The sequence below is a fragment of the Nymphalis io genome, chromosome 1, assembly GCF_905147045.1.
Source record: "Nymphalis io chromosome 1, ilAglIoxx1.1, whole genome shotgun sequence".
Taxonomy (NCBI): Eukaryota; Metazoa; Arthropoda; class Insecta; order Lepidoptera; family Nymphalidae; genus Nymphalis; species Nymphalis io.
In genome coordinates this window covers 8,133,938-8,158,434 of record NC_065888.1, presented here as the reverse complement: position 1 = coordinate 8,158,434, position 24,497 = coordinate 8,133,938, and the positions used below count along the sequence as shown (strand labels likewise).

The window sequence follows — 24,497 nt, the reverse complement described above, 5'->3', positions numbered from 1 at the left end:
ACGTTTGAATATCGAAACTGACTCCGTATATAAAGAGCGATTTTATCTTAGTCTATTTTTAGGCGTATAAAGGCGCTAGAGGGCGCCGACCGAAGTTATGGGTTATATACGAATCTTTTACTACAACAATTAGGGTTGTGGAAAGCGTTATATAATTACCGATAAACGTCTTCGTGAAAAAGTATAGATTCAATTTATAATTTCCAAATTGATAGATTTAAATGCATTGAAGGTTTATAATGTTTCAACAAAACCTTAACAACATCTTTGCAATACAGGCGACTTCACAAAGCTCTGCAAGACCATACTTATTGTAGATACAGGCATAGAACCAACAGAGCCTGGGAATGTTCATAGTGACGTCGCCGCGGCCGCAGAGGCTGGAATGCTGCCGGTGCCCTCCGCCGTCGCCCCTCACAATCCGGACGCGGCCTTTAAACCGCTCCGACGTGTTTGTGAAGTTGTTCGCACATTTTTTTACATTCCCCTCTTTTATTAACTTCTGTAGCATCAGGACTCCGGGATAAGTTACAAATTTAATATGATCTGCGATTAATCAAATGCAATTTTAATCGACGAAACTTTTATCATTATATTCGTATATGTTTCAAACGAAAGACGATCAAAACTTCAAACTTGAAGAATTATGTAGAAAGAGACGAGAACGAAAAACCATATTTTATAACTCATCATGTTCCTTCAAATATATAAGGGATATTAAATAATATCATCTTGGTTATATTATGTTATGTTTCTTCTTTGTGAATAAATAGACTATTGATGACTTGTTGGATTTATCCATTATACAAATAATGCAAACCCCGAATCGGTCTATGAAATGGATAAGTAGAAGAAAGTATAATCGATTTCACTTTCAAAACTAATTTAACTTTCTCCAGTGACATGCCTTATGTAATCTCTAAAGATAAAACGATCAAAACAGAAATATTTATATCTTGCTTCGATCTAAAGGTCATCGGGCAAAATCCACGCACTATAATAACTCTCTATTATTTAAAAAAATCAATGCAATATCGACAACAAAATTAAAACTATCTACAAATTGCAAATTTAAAATTAGGTTTAAAATATCATTAATATCACGAAGAAAATACCAAGAAACATATTATGGTTATACAAGACGACTTTTTATAAGAAATCTCTTACTATTCGTTATTAAATGGCAGATATAAGATGTGACAAAATTATAGGTTGCTTGTATTCATGTCGAATAAAACGCTCCTCTGATGGTATGTGAGCAAACTGAAAGTAAGCCTGCTCTGGAATTTGCCAAAATGTATTATATTAAACGTTGCAACAGCCTCCATCTCGACGGATGTTTAAATGTCGACTCTGTATCTTTTAGTTACTAAGACATTGTTGAAATCGCAAAGCTTTTTGTTGTTTCTTACAGGAAATTCCAAGACTTCAATTTTGTATGGAAGCCGGTTGGCTAAATGTCAAATCATTGAAATTTTTTGTGTACGTTTTCTTGAATCCTATTGTAATTACGTTGGTATTTTGTTTTATGTTTCCTTAAACTGTGTGTTAGAGGTCTTGCGAATGTAAAGAATCGTCAATCACTTTCAATCATAAAATGGCTGCATGAAATTGTAGTCGCAGCATGCAAAGTGCTGCCTGAACAATGAAAGCTGACGGGCAGGTCGCGGTCGTTACCTTAATGGTCGTGCAGCGGGATTCCAGCTCACCTTACTTTCCTCGGGGGAATTCATTTGTGTGCACATTTTATAATTGGAATTTTCGTTTAAGAAAACAAAGCTTTCATTCTCGCCATCATGAGAACGATGTAATTAAAGATCATTTTATTCATTCATATAATAATTTTATGTGAGACTGGTTTAATTTTGCTTATCGTGCGGTTTTATTCAATGTCTTACGTAATATATTATGTTCACAGAATTAAGGTGTCGTGCGTGGAATTTTTGTTAAACAAATAAATTGTTTATAAGACAGTTCCTTACATCATTGTGGAATTGTATGATATTGATGGCTTCACAAAAATACTGTTTTAAGTGAAAGTACTGTACTGTACTGAACGTCATGATTATTTTTACTTAATTCGATCAGAGGTCTATAAAAACATAAAACTACTATTAAAACTTTAATTCTGTAAAATGCTAGTAAAATATTGTTTTTACGAATTCAGTAACTAAACAAATATTTGTAATATTGTTTAAATAGTTGTTAATATAATTTATTTGATATAACTCTCGTAAAAAAACAATTTCGACGCACCAAAAATGACCGTTGCATCGAATCTACCTATTACGCCATGTGTAAGGAATGAACAGGTGCGACAAAACGGGCGTTCGTGCAAGGTGCACTTTCACGACTTTGAACACATAAGGTTTCCTACATAATGAAAATATTATAATATCGATTAAGGTCTATGATCAAAATAAATTTCTCTGTAACTCGTGCCCAGCTAAGTAATTTGCATTTCCTAACATGATTTTGCAATGTCCATTTATTATATTATTAATTACGTAATAAATAGTTTTAAGTTGGAGTGTAAAGACGTAATCACTAATTATTTATGAAATTATATTACTCGCTTAACGATTCTGAAGTATTTGCTTGAAATAAATTAAAATATTTGCATTAGTAGACATTTTAAATATAAGATATTTCTGTATTTAGTATATTGAACAAAATGATTATATATTTAAATTATTGCACTTCTAGTAAAATTTCTCATGTTACTAAAAGTGATCGACACTGCTTATAGACATTTCTACGATTGAAATATTGATTGCATTGATACACTTAAAATTTTTGTGCTTGTAATTACTAATATACTACTACTATATTTTAAGCCGAAACACAGCAATACAAAGTACCCCTTGAAGTTTGGAAGGTAGCATAACTAATGAATATTACCTCCCTAGAAAGGCAAAAGCTCTCCCAGCATAGTCCAGTCATTATATACATACATTTCAAAATGCATGAACTAACAACGATGATTTTGGGTACTGTTTGCAATTTTTTCGATAAATGTGTCAAATCACAGAAGACAAAACCGCAAAAAGCGTATTAAAATCGTTTTAATTTTTACTTTCTCGTTCGATACATTAACGTAGGTGACAAAGAGCGTAAAAAAGCAATTAATGTAGTTTTCGTTTAAACCTCGAGCACAGACATCGCAAAAAGAAGTTACCCCCTGAACAAGATGGCGGAGAAAGCTCATAGGAAATCTTCGTCGACAATTTCAAGCTATAGTCTCGCCTCCACAATATCCAAATACCAGTCTTCTCGGTTCACATATTTATATATATTCACATAATTATATATCATTTTATCCGACATAATGACTGGGTAATATCGGTAGTTATACTAAAATGAATTAAAATATAAAGATTATTATTACTTACCATCCCAGAAATTTCTCTCAAACAAAGATTTTCGTTTATTCGGTTCGTTTTCAATCGGTGTCTTCCTGTAAAATAAATATTGATTTAATTAATTAATTACATTTTTAAGTAAAGCAAATTGAATAACCTCATTTCTAATTAAGCATATATTATCGTTACGTGTACAGTGTGCTATTAAGGAAATTATATAAATTGTACCTATGTCCCTTAACAATAACTGAATCAACCTTTAACTAGCAATACCAATTATTTTGTTTGGTGGTATACTAAGGGTTTAGTACTTGTTGGTAGGGCATTGTGCAAGCCCGACTGAGTAGGTACCACCTACTTATAATATTATGACATAACATCTTAGTTTCTAAGTTTGGCAGTGAATTGGCAATGTAATAAATGGTTAATATTTTTACAGCATCAATACAAATGGGTGATGGTCACTATTTACTACCAAGTGACCCATTTGTCAGTTCGACAAAATGTACGTTAAATAAATAAATAAATAAGTGAATGCTTCGCGAAGTAAAGAGTAAAGTTGAGTATAAATAAATCTATGCTACATTTAAAGAACACGTTCCATCCCATAAAGCAGATGTTTCAACATAAAACTAATATAATATCAGTAATTGAATCAAATATCGATAAGATCAGAGAAGCGACGTGATCACATACTTTTTTATAATATAATAAAAAAAAACATTTGTAGTTTGACTTATTCAAAGGTGAACTAGTGACATATGAGGAGCATAGCTAACCGCGTCAATCTTTATGACCATTAACATCGTTTCGAGGAATATAAGATTTTTAAAAGATTTAACACGCGTTACCTTCACCTAAAAAACCTTTCGAAACTTCAGAATCGTTTGCATATTTCAAATATCCTTGACATCTGTGCATGTCTCATGTGTATTTTCATATGATTCATAATAAAGTGCATGTTCAAATCTGTGAGTTGAAATGAAAACGTTAACAATGTTCCGTATTATTAATCTCTTTCATATTTAAGTTAACTTAATTGTATATTTTATTCGCGCTTATGATTATAATTGAAGAAAAAATAAGTCAGATTATATAACCCTAATTTTTGTCTTTATCTTAACGGCCATAAGATTTCGCAAAATATAAACCTGCGGCAGAATTTCATCCGACACATGCAGGTATCCTAAAGATGTTTTCCTACACCGCCAAACACAAAATGAATTATTAACCCAAATTAAACACACGACAATTCAGTGGCGCGCGCTTCGGTTGAGATTCATATAAGATCCAGTGGGTCGCAAAATATAATTCATCCTTATTAAAATAGTTGTGCAATATCCTGAAGATTAATCCGTGAATAACGAAAAAGCATTTTATAGTACTTTTAAGATCTCACGATTTTTAATTTTGATATTACGGAAATATAAAAAGAAGTATTTATGAAGTTTATTCATAGCCGTCTGACTGTCTATGACACACTTATATTTGCAAATTTGAAACTTGAATTTATGTGTCCCTTTGCATGCTTTGTACAAAATTATCAAGTATTATTTTGAACTACAGAAAAAATATAGAATGTGAATTATTAATTGTCTTAAAGTTATATGAGTATCAAACTATTAAAAAGAGTTCAATTAAATACAACAGAATGTCCTATTAGCACAAATATTATCTTAAATGAGTACATGACTAAGAAATTACATACTTCATACGCATAAAATATAATTAAAAAAATTAATATCTCGACTTTAACATTTTATAGTGAAGCCTTTAGTGTAAGCACATGTCGATACATGCGACTCAACCACACATCACGGAGTGAGTGATTGAGATGGCTCTCGACCTACCGAGGGTCAGATCGACTGCGCCTGGTCCGGACGGAGCTTGAGCGTGTTTTGCGCAGCGCCCTGGAACATTTAGGTGGGAGGATTCGGGAACTGTTTGATTTGGGCATTCTTCTAGCGAATAGTTCCCAAAGCCGTGTATGGAGAGTAACTTTGTTTAGTTGTTGAAGGAAGGTAGTATAAAAAGGCTCGTATTGATATTATTGCCTAATAAATCCACAATGTTTAATGTTTTAAATTTCACTTAAAGCACACACACACATATACACAAAACACGTAATTACGTATGCTTAAGGAACTTGCACTCATTGTGTATTGTATTTAATTAATTGCATCATATCATCAAGTTGAAACAAATACACTTAACTTAGTATCAAATTATTTTATTTTTAATTAGCTCTAAGTCAGTTTCTTTTTTGCAAGCAGAATATTTTTTTAAGTGTAAGCCATAATGATGATTGTTTTGCAAGTTAACACTTTCAAAAAATGCGTACGCATAAACAATGATTCTTTTGTTAAAATTTGCATGAAATATTAAATGCTTGATTTATGAAATAAGACACTCTATATATTTGTTTTTTGTTGAAGTTAGGACGAAGTAATTTTGTCACCTAAATGAATTAAATAAGAGCGAAACCTGTCAGTTGGCTGTATCAAAATGTCAGGGTCCGCGCATAAACTGGCAACAACAACAATCAGAATGCCAACAGACTCCACCGAAGCTTGAATACCTCACAATTTGAAATACCTATCCAATATGCGCAACGAAGCCTTGAAGGCTGTATAATATCGAGCATTAAACTAAACATAAAGATAATTACGATTATTTATTGACGCTATAGCTTTTCTGTGTAAATACTAGCTACTTAAATATGCGAACGAATCGCTTACTGTCGTTCCAAGTCGTTTTTTTTTGTATGTAGCAACTATTTGGTATTTTGTGAATGTCGATGTAAACATCGGAATCGAATAAAAGTTTTGGTGTCAGCATGCCACGCGAACACAGACACAAACAAAATAAAAATTACAAGGGAATTCAAAGTGACGCGCGAAAGTTAGCATTTTAGAGCGTGGTGTAACCTAGGTTAACCACGTCGTGACCCCCCTTCCTCCCCTCTCGCTTCATGCGCCCGCTCAGTTTGTGGAGTCGCCCGTCGCTCACCGGAAAACCTTCACGATTATATTCAGTTACGTCGATAGTCGATATTGGATCAAAGTTTCTTCATAATAAAGAAACAATGCATGCCTCACTTAACCTTTTAAATTCTTTTACAACCTATTATGGAGTGAAAGTCGTAACGGAAAGAATGGCTTATTGTAATGATTCAAATCTATAATGTCCTACGTTCGTACTAGCATTTCTTGATAAAGAATATATTTTACAGTTGTGTTAACCTATTTCCTCTAATTTTGGTACAAAAAGATAGTTCACTTGCAGTGTAAGAGAACGAGAAAATTTATTACGGAACTATTTTGCTGCAATGATCTCGTAACAGTCTACAGACCCTAATACCGTATTTTCAATGCAACACGGTTATTCGCTTAGGAATGCATGTTTTAAGTTTTATTTCAATTAAGTTTTCCTTATCTAATGCGATGGTTTAAATACATATGAAATAGGAGTTTAATACACATTAAGAAAGGTTGAATAAAAGACCGTAATTATAATATATGAAAAACATATGAGTTAAAAATATGTTGTCTTGATAAAAGGTTTCTTGCTCATTTAAGAAAAATGTATTTGATTTTTTTACGCTCGACGTGAAATTTCTATAAAAGTTTTCGTCTGCGAAGCTTACGAAAATAATTAAAATGTGTACATTTCATATCACATACCAAAGGACTTTTTTGCGTTAGAAACGTTACGCGCAAAGATTCTGCACACAAATTTGACCTCAAAATTTTACTCTCACCATTACCTAAGAAGCTTAATTTTAAAATAGCATAAAAACACAAAATACAAAAATGTTTATAACGAATATATTTTCATTACAACTATTTCTTGCAAAATTATTAGCTTTATCGTATATATATAATAATAACTATAATATAAATTTTAATATGGTATTGTAGTGCTAGAAATAGTATTTCTATTGATAAACGTTACTAATACAACATAATTTTAAACATTTATGCGAATGTCTACTGTATTATTGTCTATTAATATAAAAAGATACAATTTGCCTTTTAAGACAAGACTAGTTTTTGTCGAATATATAATTAAATTTGAGGTTAACGCAACTGAAGGGGGAATACAGTAACATTACAGTAACAGCCTGTTAATGTCCCACTGCTGGGCTAAGGCCTCCTCTCCCTTTTGAGCAGAAGGACCTATTCCCCAGGTGCAATAAAATTTTGCGATCTTTTGATACCACAACATATGTAATTAAGCGTAAAAACCTTTAATTAATACATATGTTTTTGAAATACATGCTGTGGAAACAGCACGTCGATATAAAGCTAATTGATCCTTGAGGCTCTGCTTTAGTTTGTAAATTTTTTTAGATTATTTAATTATTAGTATTAGCTATGTGATTTGTATCTTATATATATATATTACTGATTTATAATTTGATGACAACATCTTGTCAAGAAAAATATAATATTATAAATTTTGATTGAGAAAAAATATAGTCCCGCTGACTTTCTTTCGTCGGTTTTCTCAGGTCTGTAGTATTTTCGAACCGATTTTTGATAAAATAAATAACAAAAAGTAAATTGACGCTTCTATTATTTAATAAAGATTTTGTTTTTGTTGCTGCTATTGTTGTGTTTATTTGCCAAAAAAGTACTACTATTATATATTTTTTTTGTTTATTACAATGAACGCATAAATAATTTATCATATTTTAAAAACCTTATTATGAAAATAAAGGTATTTTATATGTCACGATTATATTGTCAAGCCGCAAACAAATTAACATGCTATCATAAAATACCTTATTAGGAGTAACTGGTTGTAGTCCAGTATATATAATCGTATGTAGATAGCATTGATCGTGCAACATTCCCTTTTAGTTCACCTCTTAGTTATAAATAGCAACCACAGTCAACAGTTTTTTTCATGTCTTACGGAGCCTGTTGTTCACTAGTCATTATTTAGTCTTTTTGTCTATTTATCTGCTCCGTAAATAGCGTATTTGTTTTATAGAATACTTATACAATAACAACCGGCAATTTTGATGCAAAAAACTTTTTTAAAAACAAACATTTTCTATATTGTTTATTTATTTTTACAAGCTTTTATTTAACATCACCTGTTAGGGTTTTAGTCAAATAGTACTACTAAATTTTAAGCCAGCCCCACTCAACGGATTGAACTGAAAATTTTCACACACTTAATATTTGTGTTAATATAATCTAGTACACTAAATTTCATTTTCATTTCATGTAACAACTTTATTATTGTTTTTAAAATAGTTTTGTGAACTCCATAATAATTATAATTACTCATTGCTGCAGTTTTATAATATAATATAATTATATAATGAGTGAATTTAATGCTACTATTTTTTTTTAGGCAACAATAAAAATCACAAGATAAAGTTTTATTTTTGTATGTTAACATTATTTATAATTCAATGACGTAACCCTTAAGCGGTTACATTTCAGAACCCTTAAACAGATTTATATCAAACAATAATACAAAAAAAACCTTTTATTATTGCTTTAAAATTATTTTTTTTTTACGGTTCTCAACTACCAAAAAAAATTACATTTAGCATTGAAAACTTTTTTCTTCATAGATATAAAATAATTTTTATATTAGAAAAAACTTATTATATTTACAATTGCATTAAGCCGTAATGGTTGCTTTACTTGACAGAGCGCGTGAAATCAACTCTGCATGATTCCATAGAACCATTGAATTACTCATATTTTTTAATATTCTTAAATTTGAAATTATATTAGTTTAAACGAAAACAGTTTATACCTCAAATGTAAATAATAAATATACAAATATCTACTATATAATGTAATAATTATAAGAATAACAGATTTTCGAAATAAATTTACTTTGTCACAATTTATAAAATAGAAATTAGATAGAAAAAGATTATTAACAAATTTATTTTCTAACATTTTATAACGAAATTCAATCATGCAACATGTTGAACGAGTTTTGAAAATGGAAAATAAAAGCAGATTAACAAGATTATTATTGAACTACTTTTTATTTTCGCTATAAATAATCGATATGATATTGTACTGTTGTCGTCCGTGTTGTTCGTAGCAAATACCGTTAGAGGGCGACACTTCGCAGAACCTCGCATCGTTCATTACTTATAGCCTGGCTTATCTGCAGATCCACTGCAAAAAATATTTTCGCTCCCACACTACATGTTTCTGCCCGGCAACGTACGGTAACATTCTTGTTACACCCTTATAGGTGTATATATATATATATATATATATTTATTATAATGTGCTTGTATTTTATCTCTGGAACCTGCAGTACCGTTGCTTGTTATATTTTTTTGTGCAAGTGGGTTTTAATAATTTCGACTTTAAGCTTGGCCAGCACGACACAACCTACATAATTTATGTTTTGTGTTATACAGGATATGGTTTACTTTCATTTACATTGTTAAATAAATTAATATACCTATTATTTAAACAAATATCAGAAGATATAGCGATAATAATTATTGCCAGGTAATCCCTGGTATTAATAAAATTTTCGGAGGAATTTAATATCATCTCTATAATGAAAGGTACAATACATAGTACCGTAACAGCCTGTGAACATCCCACTGCTAGGCTTATCTCCTCTGTTTGAGGAGAAGGTTTTCAGCTTATTCCACCACGCTGCCCCAATGCGGTTTGGTGGAATACATTATGGCAGAATTTCAGTGAAATTAGACATATACAGGTTTCCTCACGATGTTTTCCTTTGCCGTAAAGCACGAAATGAATTATAATCACAAATTAAGCACATGAAAATTCATTGGTACTTCCCCGGGTTTGAACCCACGATCATCGGTTAAGATTCACGCGTTGTCACCACTGGGCCATCTCGACTTTAATATATAATTTTGTACAATACATAGTATTGAATATAATTAACATGAAATGCGAATTTTCAGCATACGTGTAATCTTTGATCTTAAAGTATTCTCACTCATTTCTCTATAATATCAACTATCAATATCATTTTTACAATTTCTGTTTAAATTTCTAAAAATGGGACAAACACAAAAATTTAAGCAATATATATTCTTTGAAACCTTAGCGAATTAAACTCAACAAACGTAATTTGAAATTTAATCAATCAACTTTCATATTTCACTATTCATAAATATCTCGTCATTTGTATTTTATCGATTTTTTAAAATTCAGATTACAAGAAAGCACTAATGTAAGTAGCTGTATTCGTAACCGTTATAGGTCTACAAACTAATTCAATTTAGTCGAGTAAGCACATTAGGTAAATAGCCTATTAGACAGGAATTTTGTTTGAACTACAATATATGTAAATGTGCAAATAGCTAAATCGCCTCTAATAAGCGGGACGGCCGACTAGTCAATATCTCGGGAAAGGGACGAGCGTGCGAACAGGGTCAAACGTGCTATTGTCACTACGTCTCTCTCTTTACCACTTCGCGACATATGCTTCTTATAAATACATATATTCACATAATATGTGGACATATGTATATACAAGTATAGTCAAGATCAAGGGCCTGTTCTCCGCTTCCGCCTCTTACGTGTGGAATTCTATGCGTCGAAACACCATTTTACTGGTTTGCGGATCTGTAGCCGCATTATTGCAATTTCGCAAGCTTTCCAACTAAGTATTTAATTAGTGTGAACGTAAAGCTGTACCGCCATCTTTACTTTTTACACGAGACAACTACATAAAAATTATATTTTATAGACGAAAATAATACTACCTGTTGTAGGTGTTAAAATAATCTTACACGCCCAAAACGAGGCAGCGATACGATCTTCGTGACTGATGCTTATGATTATAATGAACGGGAGAAAGTACGATCGGATAGGTACATGCATAAATTTAATAACAGTATTAGATGTATCGGATCGCGGAGACAACGTCCGCGAGTTGCAGGGCCAATCGGCGAGAGCGCACGGGTACCGTTAGCGGCCGAAGCTCGCCACATGCCGCCAGCGCTGGCGACACGATCAGGCCACTTAGTCTCGAGATAATCTTCAAATCATGTCGGATAGTATTAAACTCTCGATTACATAGAATGATTTACGCAGCGAGTGTGTTCACAACCGAATAATTAAAAAATTAATTATTCAAAAACCAGTCATTGAGTCTTAAACCTTTTTTCTATAAAAGCTTGATCAATATCCTCATGGAAATGTTATAATACAAGTATCTATATAAAAGCTTTAAAGCCACCTTTAATGACGATGTTATTTTTAACTACAAATTTTCTTTTAAGAGTTCATAAGTAATGAACTAGTAAGTAATCGCCTCGGAATTTACAAACGATCGCAACATGCGTTGTCCTAGAAAAATATAAAGTCGTGAACTGCTTCTTGGCAAACTATCGCAACTAATGCCAAAGTCTTTCACGTACGCACATAGAATATATCAATACAACCGAGAAGGCGTTCCGTTAGTGAGAACATCAGTATGTGACCTCGAAAATTGCAACCATGTCTCGGCTCAGATGACTTGCATCTCAGTTCAATAGGCTACCTTGCTGAATTGTCATAATTTAAACGATAATAGAAATAAACGACCAAGCCTATCAATTATCTAAAAAGTGTTTATAAAACGATCAATTACATTATATCTGTTTGCTAAAATGAGGGTTATGTGGATACTAATATCGATATTGTAGTGTTCCATATAAGTCAAGTTTTCTCTTTCGAAAATCGGAATGTGGGTCACAATCACAACGTGAACGTTATTACTTTGATTATCTTGAACGAAAATGTGCTACTGCAACAGATGCGGTCAGCGATAATAGTGAAGTGTATTTACGGACTTTACGGTTTCATAAACTAATATAATAAACTAAAAGTTAGCTAATATTCAAACAACGACACAATATTAAAAAAAGTAAATTCACTTTTCACAAATAATATTTTAAGAAACGTTCAGGCCAGTTACGTCGCTGATTTATAAAATAGGTCTTACTTTGTCTTGTATACGTTTTATATATTTACAAATAAGCAACTGTATCGAAACAATTATAATTAGCAAAACCAACATTTAAATACTTGCTGCGATTGTTCTTTTTTCCATACATCTGCATATTATGTTTATATGTATGAAGTTTTGAGGAACTTCGCAATAAATTACAATTTTATTAGGCAACAAAATAAATAAAAACAAGTGTACAAACAAATACGCTTTTAAAATCAAGTGTAAAACATGTTTATAGCCGGTTTTATATTACATTCTCTTCATGTACATAACAATTATTGTTTTAAAATAAAAATAAACATGGTTAATTAAATTGTCAAAAGATACTGACGTAATTAAATCACCCTGTAATTTCGCTCTGTAGTAAAAGTGAACAGTAAGCTTCTTATCAAATTCGTGTTTCTACTCTGTAATGATTACTTTGGAAAATAAATAAAATAGTTCTATATCGTAAGCATTTTTATTTATTTTATCTTAAGCTGTGGCACAAACTTTGATTCCATCGTTATATAACTAAAGTGGAATTCTCCGACTCTATAAAGATTTAATTCGAATGCAATTTGGCACTGATCGCTGTAGAAGCGCTAGAATTATGCAATAGTATCACGAACGAATAAGTGAGTGTAAACTAATATCTTTTGGCCAGAATGATCATGCTACAGAATTGAATTGAATTTCAATAAATATTAATGACAACAAACTTCACTTATAATTGGACCTGCTTTTTTTTCATAAAACAACATATTTTTTAAATTCACCAATTAAAATAATATGTTTACGATTGTATCGGCATACTTTCACATATCACATTGTAAACATTAAACTTAATGAAAAAAAATACTGTTAAAGAAAGTCTAAACTGTATTCGACATACAACTAGATGTTGTAGACGATTTTATAATACAAATAATTATTTAAAACGTAAGAAGTTGAAAGTAGGCCTTTGTTGTAGAATATACGGTCAAAGTTTGTTCCGGTCCTATAGTATATACAGTTGCTGAGTGGGTGTAACACAGTGGCAATTAGAAGTGCCAAGAGAAGCATACACTTAAAACCATTATACTTCTATCGACTGAGCTGATACACGATAATAGTAAACGTTTATAAGATATAATTCACTATCGCAATTATAGTCGACGAAAGACATAAATGAAATTTAATTGTCACAGAATTTGTGTTCTTTAATTGATAATGATTATTGGGCTTAAAATCTAGCAATTATAGCAGTCTCATGTGTATATCGGTGACCTAAATAATTGGAATGCTATACTACAAGTAGCTAATTGATCTATTGATCTACTTGTTAACTACCCGAATTCGAGGCGCTGTTGTATTAAACTTGTTTAATAAACATCATTTTAATCGATTGATGTTTGCAATCTTCTTTCCAATTAAACACATTAAAATTTTGAGACCAAATCAATAAATTCAAACTTTTAAAGATAAATTGCAAGCGAGTGATATTCCTCGATGGAGTGATCCATCAATGAGAGCTTTGATTTTATTTAATTTGTTTTCGTTTTTCTCCATTATAAAATATTGGTTTTAATATTTTTCAAAGATTTATGAAAAATATTATTTAGGTTGTTTTAATTAATATTTATAAAAAAACAGTTACTTCAATAGAAATATTATACCTTACTTGTACCCCTCGTTTACCGGGTGGTTGTGTTTTCTTCTTTCGAATGGCAAATTAATGACAGAAAGGGTAAAATCAGTGTATACCTAAACGGTCGCTAAGCAACGTTTATAAGTAAGGCAATAATAAGTACCTATATTAAATGTTATAGCACTAATAAGGTTATCGTATTTTAGAATATAAAATATTACATATATGAAGCGTTTTGACAGATTTTTTACTACAATATTATTCAAATTTTTAACAATTAAAAATAAAGATATGAGTTTTAAAAATGAACCCTATAAAAAATATTTTTTATTCTTTCTTTTTGCAAAACAAGCTTAACATTGATTTACATAAATGCTAAGCTATAATGAATTAAAAAAAACCGAATCCAACTTAATACAGTAATCAAAAGTTAAAATGTTTGAAAAATCTTTTTTAATCGGTATACTATAACTAATAAAATTTAGTACACAATATTTACGTTCCAAAAAATTCGTACATCTGCTTAATTAATTCAAACTGACTTGAAAGGTAGTTACAAGGTTTTGCCTACAAATAATAAAATATTGTACAAATTGAAAATTGTTTCTTAATAGTTTTTTTTTTTAAATATTTTACTAATGAATGTAAAACGTAGCAACATGCCACATTATTAATGAAAAATGCGGCTTCATTAATCATACTGATGTACCAACAATGAGATGATGTTACAAACATTATAATATATACAGCTTGAACGTGTCGTGGACTCCATAATAGTTCATTATGTCTCTGGGCTATTTATTATCTATCATCTTCGCTTGTTAGTCATATTCAATCGACAATATTCAACTAAGATTAACCTTTTATTTTTAATATTCATTCGATTTGTATGTATAAAATTTAATAATTTCACCTGTTAAATGCAAAATTATTGGTAATAGTTTAGACATCTAAAATATGTAAACTAATTGTATATTTTTTGTATTCGCATTAAAATTAAGATAAATTACAAATGTTTGGTTTCAAAAGAATCAATAATTTATTAAATAAATAATTTAAAGTAAAAACGGTATATAGAAATTTTGATTTTATACTACAACGGCTTTATCAATACTTATTTAGATCTTTGTATGTTACAGACTTTTATCTTATTAATAAAATATTTACAAGATAACCTCAATGAATAAAGTGACGCATGTATATAATTTTGCGAAAAATATTATGCTTATAATATTTATATTGAAGATCATACAGCGTTAAATCAATGTTTTACTAAAATAAATGAAATTAAATAATTGTTTTTTAACACTATTGCAGTTTCCGTCTTACTCGTAAATAAAGTTCACAGCGCTTAAACTATGTATGCTTATTAATGGAGAAAACCGTTCAAAAATGGTTTCTTATTATTGTGCGATGAAACATATAAACAAAGAACTTGCTAAGTAATTATGATAAAATATATAAAAAAAATAATAGTAAAATAACAAAATGGATACATTAATATGTTCTATATTATGACACTTCTGAGTCATTGTTGAAAAATGACGCTAACGTGACTCAACATCACTTAGATGAATTCACAACTCTATGGCATAACATCTCTTCAGACTTCATAGCTCTTGTTTAGTACCGCTTTTTGCAAATAGCTATCTCGTCACTCGCAGCGACTATAACTGTTATTTACAACCTTATCCTAACAGTCCCTGTCGATCATAGGTCAGGAAGTTCAGATGTCAATCATTTGGTTCAAAACGCAGTGATAGTTACATTCAATTTAAATTTAAATATATTAACGGTTATTTGATTAAAATATGTTGAACGAAGCTAATTGTATTTATTTCAAGGTCTTAATGAAACCTAATGATAAGGTTAATTAATTATTAATATTGTTATTTTTGCTTGTCATGCAACTATCTCTCTTTCTTATTCTTTAAAATGAAAAGTTGACGAGTTCAAAGCTCTCGCTATCAGAATAGTTCATACATACATGCAATGTCTATACGTGTCAGAGAGTTTACACAATAGGTTGTACAGGCCGATGCATTTTCAGGGTGAGCGGCGAGGGCGAGAGCGGGGGTGAAGTTGGCCGTTATCCACCCGTCCTCGCTGCTTGCCATTGTTACGTTAGTTTGCTTGAAAATACTAGAAAATAAAATATTCTTTTCTTTCTTTATAGTCGTTATTCCCATGCAACTAGTAAAAGTATTATCTGTTTAAAAACAATGCACACGCTGTGTAACTAGTTACGTTTATCAACTAAGGCCATGCTTCTTCTAGTTTTTATTATGATAAATATGTGAATTTTATTTTAAAATGTATGAAGAGACATAACCTATTATAGACCAGCTCGTATTGGAGCAGCGTGATGGAACTCCAAACCATCTCAAGTGGAGAGGAGGCCTTAGTCCAGCAGTGGGATATTTATAGGCGGTCACTTTTACTTTACTTTTGGTAATATCTCTTATCTTTACAGTAAAGGTTTTGTCAATAAATAAATTGAAGGTTATTTCCAGCAATTATAAAGTACTAGTTTAAAAATCAAGGTTGATAAAGCTTTAAAAAATTTGCTGTATATTTATTATATGTGCCCAAATTGTTATTATCACTGAAATGAGATTTTATATTGGAGCTGTTCCAAAATATTAAACTCGACGATTTTGCAAGATTGAAACATTTATGCACCTCCTGAATTTAATCCGCGAATTTTTCTTGTAGAATTAACGTATTTACACAACATTGCTCAATTTATTTAGTGATGCATTTTTATTCGTCATCGTTTTACGTACAATGTATATGCATTTATATAGACACACATAAATCATCCTAAAAATATCGAATTGAATCGAAATAAAGACAAGCAAAGGCTTTTAGTTTGGTTTTCAAAAAGATGAAAAATACTTAAAATTATATCTCTACTATTGTTCCACGTTTTAAACTGCACGTTTTATAAAATGTAATCATGATTGTCATGTTTATTCCCTATACATTTCGGAATGACAATCAACCTACAACACAATCCAGGTCATGACAATCCATTGAAAATACCAACAAAAACCAAACTATATCTTTTGTAATATAAGTAAGATAAAATTCAAAATTGATAAATTAGTATTTATTTATTTTTTATCAAATTCAATTTAATAATTCGGTTATTGTTTGGCCAGTAACTATCACTTACTTATGTGAATTTCCGTATTTAGTTGAAGTTTTCGAATATTCAGTAAATTTTTGGCTGTTAAGACTTTTTACTGATATACAAGATTTAGAAGAAACGTGTTGGACTAGTGGATAAAAGACGTGAATCTACACCGATGATTCCGAGCTCAAAACTGAATAAGTGCCATTAAATTTTATGTAATTAATTAATTTATATTTATAATTTATCTCGACCTTAGACCAGCAATGGGACGATAAAAGGCTGTTATTACGATATTTATATTATGTTTTTTTTATTGTAATTTATTAATATAAACACAAAATAGTCTACTTTGTATCAATCGAGAAATGTCTTTGCCCTAAATGACCTCTAACAGAAGGAAAAACGTTATATTATTTTTTATTTATAAGTCACTCATCGTTAGTTAAAATTCAGGGTTTTTTACAAATGCACAATATTGAATTTCTTATTATTGCTTTAGAACACTAGAAAATGTATTTGCGTTAAGTCACTTTATTACAGTAATTGCAAAAGGAGCGAAAGGGTAACGTACTCGCATATAATTTAAATAGCTAGGTCTTATCTTAGCACTTAGACGTTAGGTAAATAGGCTACATTGTTAAAGAGCATTCATGATGTTTGAATAATGTTTATAATCTCTTGATAAATATAGTTAGTCCCATTTTTCAGTTATTTGATTAAATTTAATGTTTTCGTCATAGTTTTTTAAAGAATTTTCACAAATTATTATCATTATATATAACAATAATAAACGAAGTAAAATTAAAAAAACTACAGCATTCCAAAATACCTATTATTTAGGCAATTTTTATAGACTAAGTTGGACAATTATGCAATTGCATAAAATATAATATTCTGTTACATACCTGCACTCAAAATAATGGTAACATTATAGGACAAATGTTCATTTATGTATTAATAATACGCAATATAGTGCAACATTTTTAATTATATCGTTAAAAAATGTTTCGGAAGCGATCAGTTATTTTATTGAAATATATTAGGTTCAGATTAATTGTGAATTAAGCTATTATTTCATTTATATGTACTATGTGCATAGTACAACTGATTTCATTTGCAATTATTAATTATGATAAAGTTACTTACGCATTATCAGTGACGTCACAAGATTCATCTAGTTCTCCGATGGTGTCAAGTGATGCCCCTGAACCATCTTCCCTCGTCTCTGCAGGAGGTGGCGGTGGTGGAGCAGTAGGCCGTATACAAGTTGTTGTTTCCGTGCCACATTCTTTATATTGTGTTTTAGGCACAAAGTCAATAAGGCGCGGTAGTACCTCGGGTGCAGATTTTTCTTCCAATTTATCTTCTAATTTATTGTTCATTTCGGCTTCAGATCGCTGCAGCCAAGATTCGATGCATGTTTTTTTTGTTGGTGTTAATAAAGGTTCTGGTACTGGTGCTGCAGGTAATTCTGGAATTGGAATAGGCCGTCGTTTCTTGTCACTAGCTGATCGTTCGACTTTTGTGTTTCTCGGCATAGGTTTAGGTTTTTCAGGCATGATTTCTTGTTTTACCACTTTGTCATTATTTTCTGTGTTTTTTGAGGTAGGCTTTATATTTTCTGACACTACCGAGTTTTGAATAATTATATCTTGATTTTTTACTACATTAGAAATAATCTTTTTATGTTCCGTTTTGCTGTCTTTACTAACTTCTTTTGATTTATCCAAGTTCCTTGCACTATTCTGCATATCTTTTAATATATTTGTATCAATATTTTCAATACTATTTAAAACTTTTTGAATGTCTATCGATTTTGGTTGCATTATAGGTGTAGATGGGATGCTATTTTCAACAGAACTTGCCATTGATCCTAATCTATCAACTACTGTTGAAATAGAACTACCGGTGTCATCTGACTCTGCATCTGCTAAAACGAGACAACGTTCCCACTCATTAGAGAGCAAATCTATGTAAATATCAGCTTCTGGGGGCATAGCCTTACCATCTGATAATCGCCGAACCAAACGTCGAACTTCTTCAGGTGATCCTTTTCTTAAATATGCAAAGCTTTCCTTATTTTGGCGGTGTATATGAGAATCGAAAGATGACTTTCTTGATAACTTATTCATAGTTGAAATTATTGGATGTTGTGTAATAACTGTTTCCTTAACATTATCGAAGTCTTTCGATGAATCTATTTTAACAAGGGCGTTTTGTTCACCGAGTGTTTGAAGAATAGTTTTGTCTTTAAAGGAATGTTTCTTTCCTAACTTTCTTGGAGGAACAGGAGGCGGTAACGTTGTCGGTCTACTTAACTCTGTAATTAGTTTTACTTCAGTACTGGTTTCTTTTGATTCCATATTGGTTTGTTCCGAATTATTGTCGGCATCCAAATGTCGTACTAAAAGTAATAAAGATTCATCAGAATCTTTTAAGCGACGTACGCATTCGATCCTTGTTAATTCAGAAACAGACACTCCATCTATGGCTAAAATTTCATCTCCAGGTATTAGTTTACCCCAAGGTGTGGAGGCTTTAGCAGCAGGGCTATCCTCTGCACATGATTGCACCAAAAGTCTCCTTACTTTCTCTGCAGCAGCAGAACCACCTTCAAATTTAAGCCCTAATCCTAAACGAGCTCCACGAGGCCTGCGTACTGTAACTTCTGCAGCGCCACTTGCAGGACCCACAGTAAGTACTGTTACAAAGGCAGGATCAAGGACGGCAGGTTTATTTTCACCCACCGGTACTATTGTGATGAACTCCTCGACAGTCACGCCTGTCTCCATACCGCGTACGACGCGCTCCCGTGCAGTTTTAATAACCGCTGTCGGGTTGGAATCTGTCAACAAAACGAATATATAAGCCTTTATAATTTAAATGCAATAACGTAGTTAACGCTGCGCGTTCAACGAAAGATACGCGAGAACTGCGCAAAGCCTCTCTCTTTCACCGTTGCTCTTCAATCAAAAACTCCAGATGAGCAAGTATCGCATCATATTCTCATTAAATAACCTTAAGGCCACGGTTTTATGTTGAATAATAATTTCTTATTTGCCATTTAACATTTATGTTACGTTATACTTGTATATATGTCTCTATTACAAATATCAATTAATTATTGACGTCTCTTAACAAACTATGCAAATGAATTCTTAAAGATTTACAAATCTAATATACGCTTATTTCAAACTCACGATCTTGGAGTACTTTCGTAGATCAATATGAAAGTATAACGAGCGTGTTCGAGAACGCCTCGGAAACAAGCAGTCGCATCGTTGGATGACAGAGATGTGGGTTAGTGGCACCAAAGACAGCGTTGGAGCTCGCGCACGTCTACGAAGATCGACGAATTAGCATAACGCCCGGGGCTGCGACCCGTTACTCCCGAGTTCCGTTTAAGGGCCTGTCATTCTCACATTTCTCGACAATTTTCATGGTAAAACGCGATTTTCAACAATACCTTGGCGCATAATAAAGTTAAATTAATTACTTAACAATATATATTAAAAATATTTAAATAAAATTGTGATTTTCAGACATGACTCTCCATTATCATAATGTATACTTGAAAACAACAACATTTTATCCAATAGAACGATTATAGTAATCGCTATATTGAATAAAATATTGGTGTTACTCATAACTCATACTTATCTTAATAACACATGAATTCGTCTTCAAATATACACTAATAATAACTCTACAATGATTTCGAAAGGAATCGCTGTTCGACAGACCATTACAGATCATACTTGACCTCGGTTTGTTTCGTTCAAAAAAGAGAGCGAATGTTTTTGTTAGACGTTACTTAGTTGTTATCAAGTAAACAAAGAAAAAAAACGCCGTACAATATGCGTATAGTATTGTTCTGCGATATCACATAATTGAATCTTCACACCGTAACCTACGAAGTATAATACGAAAGATCGTATTTGTACATTATAATCCTGTTTTTAATGATCAAGAATAACAGTTTCTTATTTTAAAGTTGTCTTAAATGAATATAATGTACCGTTAAAATTATGTTGAGAAATTATATTTAGTTATTTAACAATCACATAAATCATAAATATTCATGGCTACTTTTCTTAATTAACATATTCTAAAATGGATAAGCAAGCCGAGATGGCCCTGTGGTAAGAACGCGTGAATCTTAACCGATGATCGTGGGTTCAAACCCGGGCAAGCACCACTGAATTTTCATGTGCTTAATTTGAGATTATGATTCATCTCGTGCTTTACGGTGAAGGAAAACATCGTGAGGAAACCTGCATGTGTCTAATTTCACTGAAATTCTGCCATATGTGAATTCTACCAACCCGCATTGGAGCAGCGTGGTGGAATAAGCTCCAAACCTTCTCCTCAAAAAGAGGAGAGGAGGCCTTTAGCCCAGCAGTGGGACATTCACAGGCTGTTACGGAAAATGGATAAATATGGCTTTTATGAATAGAACAGTCCAAACTAGATTGCTATTTACTATATAATGTAATATCTAGGTAGTTCTATTGAACTCGTAAAATTTTCCTAATATTTAAAAAACGCTTTTTATCAGGTCTGAAATAATTTAACAGTAAAAAAGTTATTGTACCTAATTAATATATAACTTGAGTTGGTTGTTGAATTTTTAAAAAAAATAGTATAATGGAGCCGATTCTTGTTTCGCTACATGTAAAGCGACGACTAAACATAGAGAGATTGATTACACGTTTTCATTATGTGAAAAAAGATAAGCCATTGACTTTAAAATGTCCCAGTTACTGATTACCTGACATCATTCATCTTCCACTTCACTTTACCAGCAGTTCAAACTACGCAAATACTAACATCAAATAACGTTTTGAATAAGTATTATAATTTTAATAATCTTTTTTGCAAATTATTTCACAAATTTTAATCTAGAGTGAACAAAACGCACATGATATATTTGCAATAAAACTCTTGTTGTACTAATCAAATATGTAAATAATGATATCATAGCTATCAACTACATCATATTCTTATCGGTTATTGTCTGAAATCGAATAATCCCAAAAACTGTAAATATGAAGATTCAATATTTTCAACGCTTATACTTCTACTGCTTTTATTTATTTATTCGGCAAACAAGCAGAACAAAATGTTATAAACAATAGCAAGACGACATAAACCACTTAATCATTCATAAACAGCTATTAAAAGAAGCAGAAAATAATAATAATAGAACAGTACAGTACTACTGAATCTTAACTTTGATTTTCTTAGTTTTACCTCTTTTTTAATTTCTAAAGTGTAAAAATATGAGCAGTTTAAAAGGTATATATACATTTAAACGTGACAAAAAATCTTTATTAACAAACGCTAGCATTATTTAAAACGAAAAAATGTAAATTTTTGTAATTTATGATAACAATAAATGAGTCAAATGTACGTGAATAATTTTGCAAACAAAATCTTATAAGAGCATCGGAAGTATCAAGTGATAATTTTTTTTTTTAATTCTAAAAGATATTTTTTTCTTTAATTAGTAATTGATTAATAAAAAAAATATCGGTAATTACATAACTAACCTAATTTATCTATTTATTTAAACTGAATCAATGGACTAAAGTAAGTATCAATAAAAATTAAGGAGGTAGTAATATTTATGCGCAATGCATCCTACATTTTCGTGTACAATAAAACACCAGTGAGTAACGTGGCATAATTTTCGTAGTAAATAGTAGCGGATCGGTGTAGCACGACTAATTAAACCATCCTTGTACAGCGCTTGTGCAAGCAGCATACTAACCTGCAAACCTGCCACGAGCCGATGTACTCATAACATGCGATTTTACTCGTAACATACTCGTGATAGCTACTGGTTCTTCAAATATAGTTCACATATAAAAAACCAATAGGGTTTAAATATTGCTTATTAGTGACTCGATATTCGGGTAACCTAAATAATATACATCTCAAGAAGGAAGTATACACATAATTTATGTTTAGGCTGTCTTTATTTGTAATCAAAATAAGTAAGTGAATCAATGTAGTCATTTTTATTTTTTTAATATTATAAAACAGAAGAGTCTTTTTTGTTTGAGTGCAATAATTTTAGAATCTACGAGTGCGTTTTGAAAAATTATGTTAGCGTTAGATAGACCATTGAGGAAAGTTATAGCTATATATAACAAACAGTAAAACTAAGGTCTACGGCGGTGAAGCAGCAAATTTTAATACGGGCGAAAAATTGCCAAGTACGTAGTTTATATTATAAAGCTGTAGTGAGTTAAGATTGAACGCCCTAATTTCGGAAAATACCAGTTCGATTTGTATAATTCTTCTTGCATAAAATAGTCCATTATTAAAGGAACTTATTAGCTATATGAAATAGATCTAAAGAAAAGAGCACTAACTATAAACGTTAAACAATATAGCGAATTGTATAATGAACCTGGCATGCATAATCTTATCATAAAGGAAAACACGATACATCACTAGTTAATAAGTAAAAAAAATTAAGAAACATGAAATCTTCCATTGACCAGTGAACGAATAAAGCATTAAAAACCATCAAAATTTTTAAAACACTTTTTTTAAATTAAGAAAATAAGATTTCAACATAAATATCAATCGATATTCTAGGGTGCAAGGTCAAATCTCATAACTCCTTTCGCCTTATCGTTGTTTACGTACAAAATTCATAATGTATTTTAAGAAATGACTCGAGAATACATTGCCACATCCGTTATTATGTAAAATATCCTGTTTTCTAAACATTTTGCAATTTATTAGCTTTCGAACCCATGACTCTATTGGCATGCGACATTTACATAGCACGGTAAGCCGTGTCATAGCTCGTAACAATCAAAATATCAAGATGTTGTCACCTAATAATTTAATCTTTTATAAATATTATTACTGTAAAACATTTAATGAAGATCAATCTCTCTAATCAATAAAACTTATAAAGCTATATATTGACATACATCTGTATAAATTGCCTCACATTAAAACTTTAATCATTGCAAATTTACGAACGGAAACATTTGTCATTATCACATCAGATAAATTATAATTAGGTAAGTGAAAAATGTAAAACAAGTTTTTTCGTAATTATTTTGCAGTAATTTCGGTTCGTCTAGCGACTATAAACTGGCTTTGATGTGCAGTGGCCAAACGGGTGCTTCAGACTCTATCTACGTAGAGTGTCTCCGAATAAAGGAAAGAAAGCGATAGCGAACCTCACGATCAGATACAAAATTTTAATTAAAAAGCGTATCATTCTGCTTTGTTAGTACGAAATATTTTTATTTTATTTTATTAGTTAGTTTCTTGGATATTTGTCTGTAAGATAACGCTATAACGAATTCAATTATATTAACTTTCAATTTAATAAATTAACATAAACCTTTATTTAACATAAACTATTATTTATGTTAAATAAAGG

At 31.1% G+C, this 24,497-nt stretch overlaps 1 protein-coding gene across 2 annotated transcripts in view; it reads right to left on the bottom strand.

Moving 5' to 3' along the window:
* Positions 1-24,497, bottom strand: part of LOC126769402 (uncharacterized) — a 36,136-nt gene that overhangs the window by 8,572 nt on the left and 3,067 nt on the right. The window contains exons 2-4 of one of the 2 annotated variants that reach the window (XM_050488291.1): positions 19,089-19,928; positions 18,230-19,013; positions 3,393-3,457 (exon numbers count right to left, since the gene is read on the bottom strand). In XM_050488291.1, the coding sequence (XP_050344248.1) occupies positions 3,393-3,457; positions 18,230-19,013; positions 19,089-19,875 (1,636 nt within the window). In that variant the 5' untranslated portion in view covers positions 19,876-19,928. Of the gene's footprint in view, positions 1-3,392; positions 3,458-18,229; positions 19,929-24,497 lie in introns of both variants that reach the window. The other variant, XM_050488200.1, reaches the window with a different exon arrangement.